The following is a 13739-nucleotide window of genomic DNA, read 5'->3' on the forward strand; positions in this document are numbered from 1 at the left end:
TTTTTTCCCTTTCTTAAACCTGCTCTCCCAGAGGCCCAACCAACATCGCTCCTGGCTTGGCTCCAGCCAGCGGCAGGTCCCTTTTGGAGCTGGCTCTGCTCTGACACGGGGCAGCTGCTGGGCTCTGCTCACAGAAGCCATCCCTGCTGACCCCTGCTACCAAACCCTTGACACATAAACCCAATGCGTCACTTTAGACAAAGCCAGAAGAAAAAACCTCCCCGAACCCTCCAAATTATTTGCTGATAATTTCTCTCATGACAAGTCTGTGGCTGCAGAACAAACAGACTTGGTGGCTGTTGATGGCACTGTCCTTGACGCGTATTCTAGAGCAACCTTCTGTTACCATTGCTCTGCATCCCCATAAAGTCTCGCTCTCATGAGTGAAGGCATGTAGAGTGCTGCTTAGAAACTGTAATCCCCCCTTCCTGGACTGATCAGGGCAGAACTTACACCCTTCACTAAGCCTCTCAGGAAGCTGATATATTACAGTTCAATTTCCTTGCAAAAATAATTTAAATCGCTATCATTCAAAATAAGGTGCAAGCAGCCACGTTTTTCCAGTTTTATTGATGCAGAACTCGTAAGTAACTGTATATTTTCACTTTGCTTGTGCTGACAGTGCTGCTAAGGTTGTTTTTGTAGTCAAGTTTATTACAGTCTTCACAAAACATATTTATAAACATCACTTACTGTATAAGAGTGATCATTCCAAACACTGTAAATCACCAGCATTTTTTCCTAAACAATGCTACTTGCGGAAAGGTCACACTACTCTTTTTGGATACAAATTTGTAAAGGCAAATGAATTAACTCACCTTCCAAAGAAAATAAGAATGTTAAAAATAGCTTCGGAGTCGGTATGACTCATTTAGGTCTCAGAAAAATCTATGATTGGCAAAGATATCTACAATATGATACTGTACTCAATACTTTCATTAAGACCCAAATAATCTTCATGAAAACTGAAATTAAACTTGTGCATTGGTCTGAAAAATAAGGATTACTTTGATATTTTTTTTAGGATTCTTTTACTTATTTATACCAGAAAATGCACTACCTTCTAAAAATCTTGTAACTCTGGGCTAAGTATTGATATCTGAGGAAAATATGCTAAAACCAATAGCATGCACCACCAATACCAAATTTTAACATAAGATATTTTTAATTGGAAACTGACTCAAAGGATAGTACAAAAGAGTTTCTTCTCCCTGAAGGGATTTTCAGATGCAGGTACTGGAATAATAAGGGGATCTTCTCCAATATGAGCATCACAGTATGCCAATAAATCTGCTGCAGCCTTGGATACCTAGTAGAAGAGAATAAAGAACAATTACAGCATTTAAATCTGAACCAACTGGCATCACATAAATATTCTTCATATAACATACAATAATGGAAACTCATAAAATAGTAAACCGGTTTATTCTTCTTTACATTACAAGTAACCACAGCTCTGCATTTGTGCTGCTAAGATGTATGCCTTGTAATCCTCACACACATTTTACCTAACACAGCGACAAGGGATGGTATTGATTTATATGACTCATATTCTGCTGTTCCTCTCCATCAGAAGCAAGGTCAGGAGCGTATACTCAATGAAACATCTAGCTACTAATAGTTCATAAGCAATATCAATTCTCCTTGAAGCACATCTTTGTAGAGGCCTTCTGCCTCAGCTCTTATTCCCAGGCATTAAAGCAGCAAAGTTGGATGGTTCCCCACAGACTCTTTCTACCCTTTCCTCCTCTAGATGTGGAAAAAAAAAAAAGTTTTTTAGGCACGTGACCATGGAATTAAAAAAAAAATCAGGAGCAAGACTTGCAAATCATTTCTCGTAGCTCCCATTTAAGCTGGTCACCTTTTTCAGTGAAGTCAAATATCTTTTATTTAGTAAGTTATTATAAGTAATGCTTTAGTCATCACATTTAAGCTTGACCTTTACATTAACACTTTTAGGCTTCTAAAATAAACAATTCTAAGGTCTCCAAATTCTGAATTCTGGCTTATGCTTACTGAAAAGTCCTATAGAAATGTAACAGCATGTTGATATTCAAGATATTTTGCAAGAAATGGAAAATGAAAATATTTCAGCTCTAGATGAAATCTCGAAACCTTTGCAAATTTGTGCCTTAAAAATATTGATGATATTAGGCCACTGTGATTTATTGGTGGTTTGTTGTTTTTTTTTCAAGAACTTAAGATATAGACTTGAATTATTTTTGTTCAGTTGTTTTGTTAGCAAGATATTTACAACTATCCGTATCTCTTTGCTTTGTTTAATTATTGTGTTTTCAATATTGTAATGGAGCTGAAAAAAGGAGATAGTCTTTACAAAAAATCTTTTCTCTGAGCACCAGGAGAGATTCTCCTCAGCCAAATACTGATGTGAACAAGTTTGCACAACTACAGTAAAAAGGAAAAATAAATCTGATTTCTGGTATTCTTCTGACAGGTATGTCGCCACTGTTAGCTTTACCTTCCCCACATCCTGCCTGCTTTGGTAGAAGTCCAACCCGTAGTAGGCTTCAGATTAGACCTATGAAATCAGTGGGTGTTAGATCATGATTCATGCAAATTTAAATTAGCTTCCCAAAGGAAATAAGTGACTTTCTATCTTTAAAATCCACTAAAACATGCCTTTGTAGGATGCTTAAACCCAGTCGCCTCTTACAGTTGGCATCCCAGTAGACTACCTATCTCCTAGCTGAGGAAGCAGGGCTGTTTATGTTACTTAGAATTAGTTGGCTCATGAATTAGCCTGTGAGACAAAAGGGTGGGCAGAAACACTACAGATGAACAATAGATCGCTGGGCCAATACAAAGCTGAAGACTGAGAACAAAATGAATGAATCAGATGGCAAAGATATCGAGAAGGGCCACTGCTTCTGAAAAGAGAAGCAGGACAAGCAAAAGCAGTAGAGACAGACTTCAAATACAAAGTTTTAATTATTTTCAGACATTCTTCAATTAGCTACTTGCTAAGCAATGACAAAGGAATGAGATTAAGGGCATGTCTAGACTCAGAGATAGAATTATAATGGCCAAACTGAAAGCTTGGGAATGCTATCATATTCCCAATTTTCATTTAAATTTACTTGTGAATTCTTAAAAAGCAGATTCTCTGGAGAGAGGCACAATGTCATTTACTATGAAATTCGTATCAAGCCCCAAAAGATCAGAAGACAGTAAAGATACTTTTCTTTGCTAATGACCTACGCTGGCCTCAGGAAAATACAACCTAGCATAGAATGCATCCCCTGAAGGAGAGGTCAGCATGTTTCCCGTAACTGCAGGAGGAGTGTGTATTTTCAGGTAATGATGATCACCAGAATATTCATAATTACTTAACATAAGCATTTTCACTTTTCTATTGTCTTTTAAGCTCAGCTGCATCTCTCAAATTAAAGTAGTTCTATGCTTTAATTGATTTCTTTGGTCCTCAACTCTCTTTTACTCAGAGCAAGTTAAATTCAGAGCCACAGTTGCCCACAAAAAAACTCAATGACATTTATAGTGTTACGTCATCATCAACTTTACTGCCACAAAACCTAATGGAGACCTACTCTAATTCTCTGGGTCCCTGAGAATGGGTTTATTAAAGATGCTCAGCACATTCATTTTCAATTATTAAGGTACTGATAATTTTTTTTTTTTGTATTTTATTCATGAAACCAACAATCATTCTAAGCAGGTTGATCCTACACGAATGGAGAACCAATGCTGGACTTCAGCAGACTGACCTTCCCATAACTATCATGCTTGTTTCATGTACAGATATGCAGCATCAGCCCAGGAACATACTTTTTGTTCAGTGAAAGAGAAACGCAATTTCAGCCGTCAGTCTCAGGAGGGGTAAGCCCAGCAATTTCATTTTTTCTCTACGTATCACCGTGCTTTGACATCATACGGCAATGAAAAAGATTTTCACTAGCAAAAATGCAACACATTTTTATATGTAACTTACACTCTACTGAGCAGGTAGGAATGCAAAACATTTTGAAGCAGAGCAAGCACCTTCTTCAACATCAGGGTGTTTAATTCACAAATTAGTTTGCTTTCAGACAAACTATAATACAATTTAGTGGAAAGCAAACCTGAACAACAAACAAGAAACTGAGGAACACAATCACATTTCAGTGCATTGTCACAAACTCAACCTCCCAGCCTGGACTAGGCCACGCATTTTCGTCCTTTAAAAAAGGAGCTGGAGAGGAGAAATCCTCCCATTGGGATTCCAGTGATTGTGAAACTGAATTATGGCATTTCTTCACTTCGTCTGGCATAGCTCATGCTCATGCAGTGAAAAAATGTCCACTTACTGTGGAGAGTTAAGTTAGAAGATCACATTGCAGCAGCAATGAAAACACTGCCAATGTTGCTCCCAGCCACAGGAACCAAATTCGGAACTGTGGGCAAAAAGATGCCAAATATAACATTGCCTCCAGTGTGTTTCCTGCTCAGTGTTATTATTCAGAACAGTGGCAGAAGACCTCTGCATTACGCACTGCATTAAAGCTGCAGCAGAGACAGACAGCTTTTTTAGCATAGGTCAGCACGCACAGGTTGCCTAATGGCCAATGCTGTGGTTGGTTACCATAGGAAATGATATGCTCCTCGCCCTATTTCTATCACGGAGGGAGTTAAGTGAAGGCCAGTCCCTCACAGCTTCTATTCACCTTTAGGCTTACTTGGAGCTGAATGATGCTGGGCAGTTCCAGAACAGCTTTTACCAAGGCTTAAAGTAAAAGCATCTGATTTGAATATCCAGAGGAAACTAACGCACATTTATCATTTCAGCTCACCTACGCGATACAGCTTGGTCTGCAGACTCAAAGCAATTTATACCTACTGCAGAAGTGGCTGAAAAAAATCAGACTCCAGTTTGATTGATGAGTTCTAACAGGAAGTTAGCATTTCATTTTTAAAAATATTTTAAAATGTGTAGATAGAGGGGGTAGAGTATATCTGTATCCTGTATTACACCGATCTCCCATTTTATACAATTATTTTTATTCTGTGCAATGACAAATACATCGGGTTGTCAAACTACTGAAAGGAAGGAAGAAAAAGAACAACACACGCTCAACCCTGATGCTTTGAAGAATTAGTCTCAGGAGGACAGTGGAATTTTACCATTACATTTCAGAACAACAGAGGTGATAAAAACAGCCGAAGTCAGAACATAATCCCGTTAGCTGCGCTAATAATTACAAGCTTCAATGACAGGGCAAAATGCTGCAATTACGATGTCTGTCTTGTCACGGATTGTGACTAATTACCATCTTTGCTATGACACCCACTCTGCTTATCCTTTACATCTAAAACAAAGATTCACACCCGTTTATTGCCAACCCCACCACTTATCTCCCAACACCATTCAGAAACAGTTGGGGATATTTTCTACCTTCTTAAAGAAAAAAGAAAATGGAATAATAGCTGATATACCACCATGCTTAGTGTCAGAGCACTCCTCCTCGCTTTCCTGCTTGTGAAGGGAAGATTAAGTAGTGCTTTATTCTTGGGACAACTGTGATAAAGCACCAGTATTATCTTTGCTTTCTCAACTTCACTGCTAGTATCTTTGGTAGACACATTATTCTACCAGTCATGAGGCCATTTTTCATCTGATTTCATTTCACGTTTTCTAGCTTGGAATCCGCACCTCCTGCTTTCTACTTACTTCATTATAATTCCAGCCATTCCTTCTGCAGGGAAGGAAGACAGCTTCAATTTACGATCCTTTGGGGGCTTCTCGTTCTCAAGGTTTGCAAAAACCCACCATGGTAATACTCCTTCCAGCCACCAATCTGGACATGCATAACTTTGTCTTCTCCTTTTAAGTTGTCCTGTTTCTCTCACACCTCAGCAGTGTGAAAAAAAGGTTGTGGAACCTCAAAACATTGCATTGCTTGCTGCTCTGAATGGCTGTAGGATTTTTAAATCAGTTGAAAAAAATCGAGAACACAGTGGGGAATGTACAACTAGAAATGGACTTCTAATTACAACATTTTAGTTGAGCAGACCCAACTGTAGCTGGTTACAGAAACTACAAAGTGCCTCTGTAGTAGAAAGGTGGAACTTCTAATTTCCCTGGTCAATAATGCAGGTACCTGGAAAATTTCCTTTTTCATGTTAACAATGTGGTCTTGTCTACCACGGGAATAACCACTTCGTTACAGCAACTTGCAAAACAGTGTCTAATGAAGTTATTTGGAAAGAACTGATCTTTCGTTAAATGTCTAACTCGTTTAAGCAGTTGCAAAACAGCTGGGGAAAAAAAAAAGGAAATTAGTTCCTTTCTCTACCTTTACAGTTATGATCTGAGAACTCAGATCTCCTGATAAAACCATTTGAAGTCTCTTGGCAAAATTCACCTATAGTGAAGCACACACTTGACTATTTCAAAGATTAGAGGGCAAAGCAGATCTTGAGGAAATAAGAAAACCAACCAAGCTCTTTTCACAGTCCCTCATACACTCGTTCAAAGACATTCTAGAAATCAAGACCAAACGTCTGCAAATCATACTTAGTTTGTGTTAGTGTCCCATATACATTAATTGTACATTATGTTAGTTGTACATTATGTTAACATGTATTCTGGACTAATGAAACACATTAGATTTTTCTTTGGTGCTTTTTGCAGTCCCAAACTGAAATGTAAAACAATTGCACTTTTAAGTTATCTGGTTTTTAGGTCTACTATATATGATAATAACTGTGTTCTTGTTAATTAAACTAACTGCAAAAATAGCCTATGTCGTTCTTACACATGTAATTAAGAACACCATTATACATCTAACAAATGAAGCTATCTGCAGAACTGAGCTAATGGTTCAGTGTGTGAAAGTTATAATTTGATTACATAAAAGCAAGTTTAAGACAATCTACTGAGTATCAACAATTTCAAATTACAATAACGTGGCCCACATTTTTTTAAACCTCTTCTTGGCCACTCATTCACACCCTTTCCTTGTTGTCAGTTCTGTTGTTCATGCAGCTGCAATGTGGCTTAAATCAGGTGGCCAACTCGTCTGAAAACTAACCTGGAGGGCTGCACTGAAAAGGCAGAGCCATACGTAAGGAAACAAATACCCATCCCTAGGAGCATACTTCTATTATGTAATGGACTTGCCAGGATACTCTACGAGACAGAAACCACAGCTATGCAAATTCAGTGGTCTAGCAAGCCACTGCTAAAAACTGAAACAAAATGCAGCAACTGAGATTTATATTTTCATATAAGCAAGACTGACTACTCATGTCAATTGCACTAATATTTCTGAGTTATAAATACTGTCATTTTAATTTACGAGTTTATGAGCTGATACTGCCTTATAACTCAACACAGAATTTTGATTTCAGCTGATACAGTCTTTTTGGATTATTAAAGGTAGGCTGTACCACAAAGCAGTGAGTGCATTCAAAATATTGACAAAAAGTCAAAGTTTACCTTCATTCTGTCCATGTATGCTTCCATTTTCAATTGCTCCACAGCTTTCCTGGCTTGAGATATGTTGGTTGTACTGTTCGACATTAATTCCTTCATTTTGTTTTCCCTGGAGGAGACAAAGTTGAGACAATTTAAAAGTACAGCCAGCAAATACACCAATTAGTGATAAGACAGTTACTGAAATCTAACCAGTGCCCCCACACCACCACACCGACACTGCCAGGCTGTTAGGTTATAAATACAGATCAGATACCATTTCTATCTGTTTTCTTGTTCAGTAGCACCTGATTGCATCACAGATTTGCATCGTTGACTGCAGCTATTCATCCTGGATTCTGCAAACAACACGTAAATGCAGATTACACTGCCAGTGTTTCGGTGCAGAACTTGTCACCCTGGTTCAGAAGCTCAGGACACTGTTCCCAAACAGACCCTGCAGTCACCATGCAGTTTGGCTCCATACCCCAATTACACCTACTCACATGAGAACAAGTCCAGAAATGTGCACGATGAGACTGAATGCCACATGGATCTCACCAAGCATCAGAAACAGAGATATTTAAGGTAGGAAAATAAATCAATATTATGACTATAGAAGTACTTTAGCAATGAAGAAGCTGAGATTGAGAAGAAATGATGCCTCAGTTTCCAAATTTTTCTTGCAGATCTCCAACGAAGTAAAAAGACAACTAAAACCATGTACAGCATGGTATGTTACACCAAAATGAATGCACTGTTTTTGAAGAGATCTGCATCTCTTGGGAAACTAACCTGCCGAACTCCGGGTTAAGCAAAGGAGTTGTGCAGAATGACTTTGGTACTTTTTCCCTTGCTTTTTAGCGTTTCCTTTGGCAACGTGCAGATTCAGAGACAACATCCCAAGTCCTGCTGGCACGGGAATTTAATAATTCAGAGTTACTCACTGAGGAATACTTAGGTATCAAGGTTATCGAGTGTTAAAAAAAAAAAAACAATAAACAAAAGCAAAGAGATTGCTTTTTTAATTATCAGTCTGGTAGTTTACAAATCTGAGAAAATACTACCATGTTTCTAAACTGAAATGAGCGTGAGGAAAAAGCGCACTGAAGAAGGCACTGCTGGGAGCAAAGTGCAGAAGTGCACTACAGAAAGCACTGCTGGGTGCAGCTGTAGCTGCAGCCCATGAGGCCAAGGCAGATGTCCCACGCCTGCTTCAAGGAGCCACAGCAAGCAGTAAGCAGTGAGATCCACTGGGATTTCAGTTAAGGATTTGGTAGCCGTGCGCACCAATTTTAAGGTCTGGCAGTGGTTTAATCCAAAAGATTTGGGAACCACTGAGTTAAGACCTATTGAGAAAACCTTGGGCAGAGTGAGGCTGTGATCAGGGAATGGGTGATGTAGAAGGAGCACAAGAGGAGTGAGTCTCAGTGCTGAAGCCCCTGCAGCTCATGGCTAAGCAGTTCAAGCCTTTTCCTCTGCCCTCAGGTGTCCTGAAGCAGCGGCGATTCAGGAGAAGTCTCCTTGGTCCATGGATACTGAGACATAAGAACACAATTACTGCCTGACGTACACATCACGGCATGAGCTGGTCAAAGGGACACCTAATTAGGGTACGTCAGTGTTTCAGTGGTTTTCTTGCACTGATACTCCCTAAGGAGCCAGTCTTTCGAAACGACTGCTTCCAGCTTATTTTTGGACAAGCAGTGAACATCTATAACTACACAAATTTCCCTTCCTGAAACTCAATAGCTTACCTAATCCAATAACCAGGGGATGAGATATAAACAAGAAATTAAGTATGACACAGCAAATACTCTTGTAAACAAAAATGACACACACGATGTCCTCAGCGTTTTTGCGTCAGTAGAACACAATCCAGAGCACATAGGGAACGGAGGAAGAACTTTTCAACTGGTTTGATCTCAGAAAACACTCACATTCGGAGACAAGGCAATGACAGCTGTTACTTCTCCTTTCTGAAATTGTTAGTCTATGCTGTAAATACGGAATTTATGGTAAATATGGGTGGAAAAATACAAATATGATGGTTCACCATCTCTGGTTCACCATGCTCAGCACTAATTTGTAGGAACATGACAACCTTTTTCAGTACTTGTACAAGCTTGGGCAGTAGAAATGCTACCCTAAATTATATTGTGAGTCAAAATAAAACGGGAGCTTTAATACACGCAAATACAAAGAACACGTTTTCTCTATGTGTGTGTTCAGCGGAACACACAGTTCTCCCTGAAATGCACCCTAACTAAAATTGTGTTAGACCGCAGGAGCTTTTTTTCCCCCTCTTTGCCTTTGTTTCCAATCTGCTAACTCATTTCCTCACGGGGTACAGGATTAACTACACGTGGAAGAGCTGCCTTTGCATAAAATGCAATGCCCAGTACAAAATCCACAACCAACCAGCCAGCCTCCAAACAATTTTTGGATGTGTTTTGCCTTGCAGTGGAGGAGCAGAGAGGCTCCTAGGCAGTCACAAGAGCGGGAGGTGCAGAATTACAGCTCATCTCTTGTCTTTTTCTTTGATCCCCCCCCAGCTTTTAAGCTATAAAGACAAGAGTAAACACATTCATCTTTGTTTACAAAATGATGCCCCTCCAAGTATAAATCATTTAAATTTTGTTATCATCCCCATGGCTAGACTAGTAATGACCACAGAGATGAAAAATCAAAGCTAAGTGAAGTACAGAGCCATGTCTTCATGTGCACAGCAAAGTCCAGAGGCAAATTAGAAATTTGATTTTGAATAATACAGTTCAATTAAAGTGCACTGAGTAACTGAAACTCCACGAACAGTCTCGAGGATTCCAGATCTCCCCAGCTTTTCTGGTAGTTCACTCAAACCATAGAACTTACACACATTAGAACCAGAAAATTTGAGCGTTTCTAGTAATTCCAGCTGGTTTTTAAGCACCTGCTGGGTGAGGGATTCAGTGATGACCATGAAGAAATTCTGAACAGTCTGTTAGGCACAAAAATGTTTAAAATAATTCAAACCCTTTTTTCCCAAACAAGGCCACAAACATCAAAATACATCCGTGCCTGTATTCCAATACAACAAAGCTGGGGGGCGAAATATGTAGCTACTTTGGTAAATTATTTCATGGTATTAGAAAATGATCAGATTAAGTGGTTTTATAAAAAAAAAAAAAAAAAAAAAAAAAAAACAAAAAACTTATAAAAAAGAAAACAATCTGGCCACAGGTGTTTCATCCACTGGAGAAAATTTTCATTTATCCCTCATTTATTTATACCCTAAGGCACAAACATTTGTTCTGTTCCAAAGCCTGCTCCTACCCTGACCTTTACACACACCTCAGTATTTAACTACCATAGTTCTGGGAGTGCTTAGCACCCATTTAAGTATCCAAGCTCTTTTTTTTCATGTCATTTCTGGTTCTAGAACTTCATGAGGCAGATTTATCCCGTTTCACATTTCACTTACTAAGCTAAATACACCTCTGACTTCCCTCATGATGCACAAATAGAGTACGCACTGGTGTATTGGTCACGACCCTATCAGATATTAAATGGTGTTGACAATATGAATTGTTCCCACTCCCAAACCTGACTGTGATGAGCTGGCTGTCTTAGTGGCTAAATCTTTGGCTGAGACATGCTTCTGCACTCCTTAGGACCTATGATATGCTTTAGTAACCATGGGCTCAATATTCTTTAATGAAATAACATTGTTACTTAGAAATAAAGCTCTGGAGAGAAAAGAAATTTTAATAACGAGACAATCGTATACCCTTTGTCTGGAGGCTCACTCCCTGGAATCTGAGGAACCTTCTTTGCCAGATGAAGAGCTGTGGGATGTCTGTCCCAGTGCTCCAGCTGAGCCCACAGCTGCTGAACAGCCCCGGCCCTGCTCCAAGCACTGAGGTGTTCTCCGGGACGGCACAGCCAGGTTTGTGACCTGCAAGGCAGCAGCCTACATGGTGCCCAAAAGGAATAGCTTCTCCCCATCATTTCAATCACCTACAAAGCCTCGAACCAGAAATTACTCAGCTGGGTTCACGATGTTCACCCCTGCTTGTTTTTCCAGCAGCCCCCTATTAGGTTAGATCGATGCATAGGCACAGGGGCTCTGATAATCACCCTAGTTACAGTAACCCTGCTGTGATCAGACTACGTGCAGTCTACCTGTTACTGGTGCATGCCAGCGGTCCTAGATCACACGGGAGCTCATTTATGCAGCATATTAAAAATATGCAGTGCACCGAGCTCACCGGCCTGGTCTCAGTGACTCCTTTCTTTACGGGGAGCGCTCATCCCATTAACGAACGACAGTGGCAGCCCCTGCACGGCCCTTTTTGGCCAAGCAGTTTCTGTAGTATGGCACACTGTGTTGGCCAGCCGTTTCCAAACTTACTGCTCCTGAAAGCTGCGTGGTGACAGCCCCCCGTCCCATCCAGCTGAGGGGGCTTTGTCTGTTTGCTTGACCTTTTTACCTGAGATGAACCCCATGCTTTTTTTTGCTGGATACAGTTAAGTGATTTGTGCCAAAGATTTTAATCTCCGGGGCTCATAAAAACGCTTGTGAAGAGCAACTTTTCTTTGTTTGTTTTCGGAACAGATTGTACCCGACAGCGCTTCAAAGGCCAAGTTATCTCCTGATAACCCAGGAAGTTACATATTTGCAGGAACAATTTGACCTTGCATAGGTAAGAGGTGCAACATACATTTACCAAACATTACTAATGCCCATTAGTGAAATGCAGGGTCTGAAATACTGCGAAACATGTAAGCAAAACATAGTTTCAAGCTCTTCAGTGTGAATTTCTATGAGGAATGGGATGAGAAGGGATGGGATGAAAAGCTGTGAGGTACATTTTCCCCCTTACACTTCCGAGTAGGGTCGTAAACCACCACACCAAAAGGGTGCACTGTAGAACAAACTCTAAAAAGCCCCACACCCAACTGTTGCGTTCCCCTTTCTCTCAACAACCTTTCAACAAGGTTGCCAACTGCTCTGGTGTGGTCTGCAGCTTCTGGGATTCCCCCCTCTGAAGAGCACCTCCTGCACCAGCTCCGTAGCCCCTGGGCCACGCAGCACGGCAGAAACATTAACCCAAATCACGCAGTCAGTCCCAATGGCATTTGAGGGAATAGTCCCTGAACCAAATACGACAGTGAATCAAATTCTAAATTGCAGAAAGATCCCCAGACGTACCTAGCCACCTGCAAACACACCAGGAATATGAACGGCACCGTCTCCAGCCTTGCTTGATGCCAAACTGACAGGAAGGAGTTTCAGGGGTAACTCCATCCCTCAGCAGCACCAGCAGAAACCATCAGCCTAGAGGCAGGACCGCTCGCCACGGTCAGACTCGTCGCTCCACACACACCCCAACTTCACGGGGAGCTGCCGACCGCCTAACTGCGGAACAGCCAAACTTCAGCAGCTCGGTTTACACCTAACACAGTGCCGAGCCCCCATCCCACCGCCAAGCTCCACCGATTCCCGTCGCCGTGCCCGTGTTGTATAAGCCAGCGTCCCCTTGGGCTGCCCCCTCCGCCCCGCTCCCAGCCCCGGCCCCAGCGGCAGAACCTGGCTTGTGCCGCCCGGCGCTCCCCGCGCTGCTCCCGGCGGCGACGAGCCGAGCTGGGTGCCGGCAGGCGAAGCCCCGGGCCGCCGGGCGGGCAGTGCGGCGGAGGCTCGGCCCGATCCCGCTCGGTCCCGCCCGATCCCGCTCGGTCCCGCCCGGTGCCGGGCTCCCGGGGCTGCCCAGGCTCCTCCCGCCCGGCGGCACATGGCGGGGCGGCGCCCTGAGGCGCTGAGGGGCGGCAGCGGGCGGGAAGGCGGCCGTGAGGGGAGGCAGCGCCAGGGCGGCTCAGATAGCGAGATGGTACAGAAACGGGGCCCACACGGCGCATTTACTGGGGGATTCGGACATATCTAGAAGTTAAGGGGGGAAACAGCTGCTTTAAAGCACAGTTTTGTGCCTGGTGCCTGCTAGCCTGCACAACTAGCCTCTAATGACGGTAGTGCAGACATTGTGCAACCGCGTTGGAGATTTAGGATCTTTGAGTTTTTCTTCGAAGGTGGCTTGCAAGCTGGAAATAGGGAGCCAGCTCATGCTTTTGTTTGACTTTCTACCAGGTAGCTCAACGAAGTGGAAGATTGTAATCAGAGCAGTCACATACTTAATCCCCTTTCAGGAGCAACCCACCTGAATTGTGAAACACAGCACAGCCTGTTACAGAAACCCAGATGACAAACCAGTGGCTTTCTGACCTCACCCAGAGCAGCAAGCAGCTCTGCATCTTACTAGCACAGAGGTCATTT

General features: G+C 41.9%; 1 protein-coding gene across 2 annotated transcripts; it reads right to left on the reverse strand.

Annotated features, from left to right (window-relative positions):
• Nucleotides 1-551: 551 nt before the first annotated feature.
• Nucleotides 552-13158, reverse strand: GNG4 (G protein subunit gamma 4). 2 transcript variants are annotated; one of them, XM_084515737.1, is made up of 3 exons: nt 13002-13158; nt 7454-7559; nt 552-1309 (listed from the first exon to the last, which is right to left on the reverse strand). In XM_084515737.1, exons 2-3 carry the CDS (start codon nt 7547-7549, stop codon nt 1181-1183), a joined length of 225 nt encoding a protein of 74 aa, XP_084371863.1. In that variant the 5' UTR covers nt 7550-7559; nt 13002-13158; the 3' UTR covers nt 552-1180. The 2 variants fall into 2 exon arrangements, with proteins under 2 accessions (XP_084371863.1, XP_084371862.1); XM_084515736.1 differs by lacking the exon at nt 13002-13158 and adding an exon at nt 12624-12846.
• Nucleotides 13159-13739: the final 581 nt, after the last annotated feature.

This window comes from Aythya ferina, assembly GCF_964211825.1.
Source record: "Aythya ferina genome assembly, chromosome: 3".
NCBI lineage: Eukaryota > Metazoa > Chordata > Aves > Anseriformes > Anatidae > Aythya > Aythya ferina.

Coding starts and splice junctions, on each gene's coding strand:
- GNG4 (XM_084515737.1), bottom strand. CDS start 7,549: ATGAAGGAATTAATGTCGAACAGTACAACCAACATATCTCAAGCCAGG. Junction 1,310..7,453: donor CATACATGGACAGAATGAAG/GTAAACTTTGAC, acceptor CTCTTCTACTAG/GTATCCAAGGCTGCAGCAGA.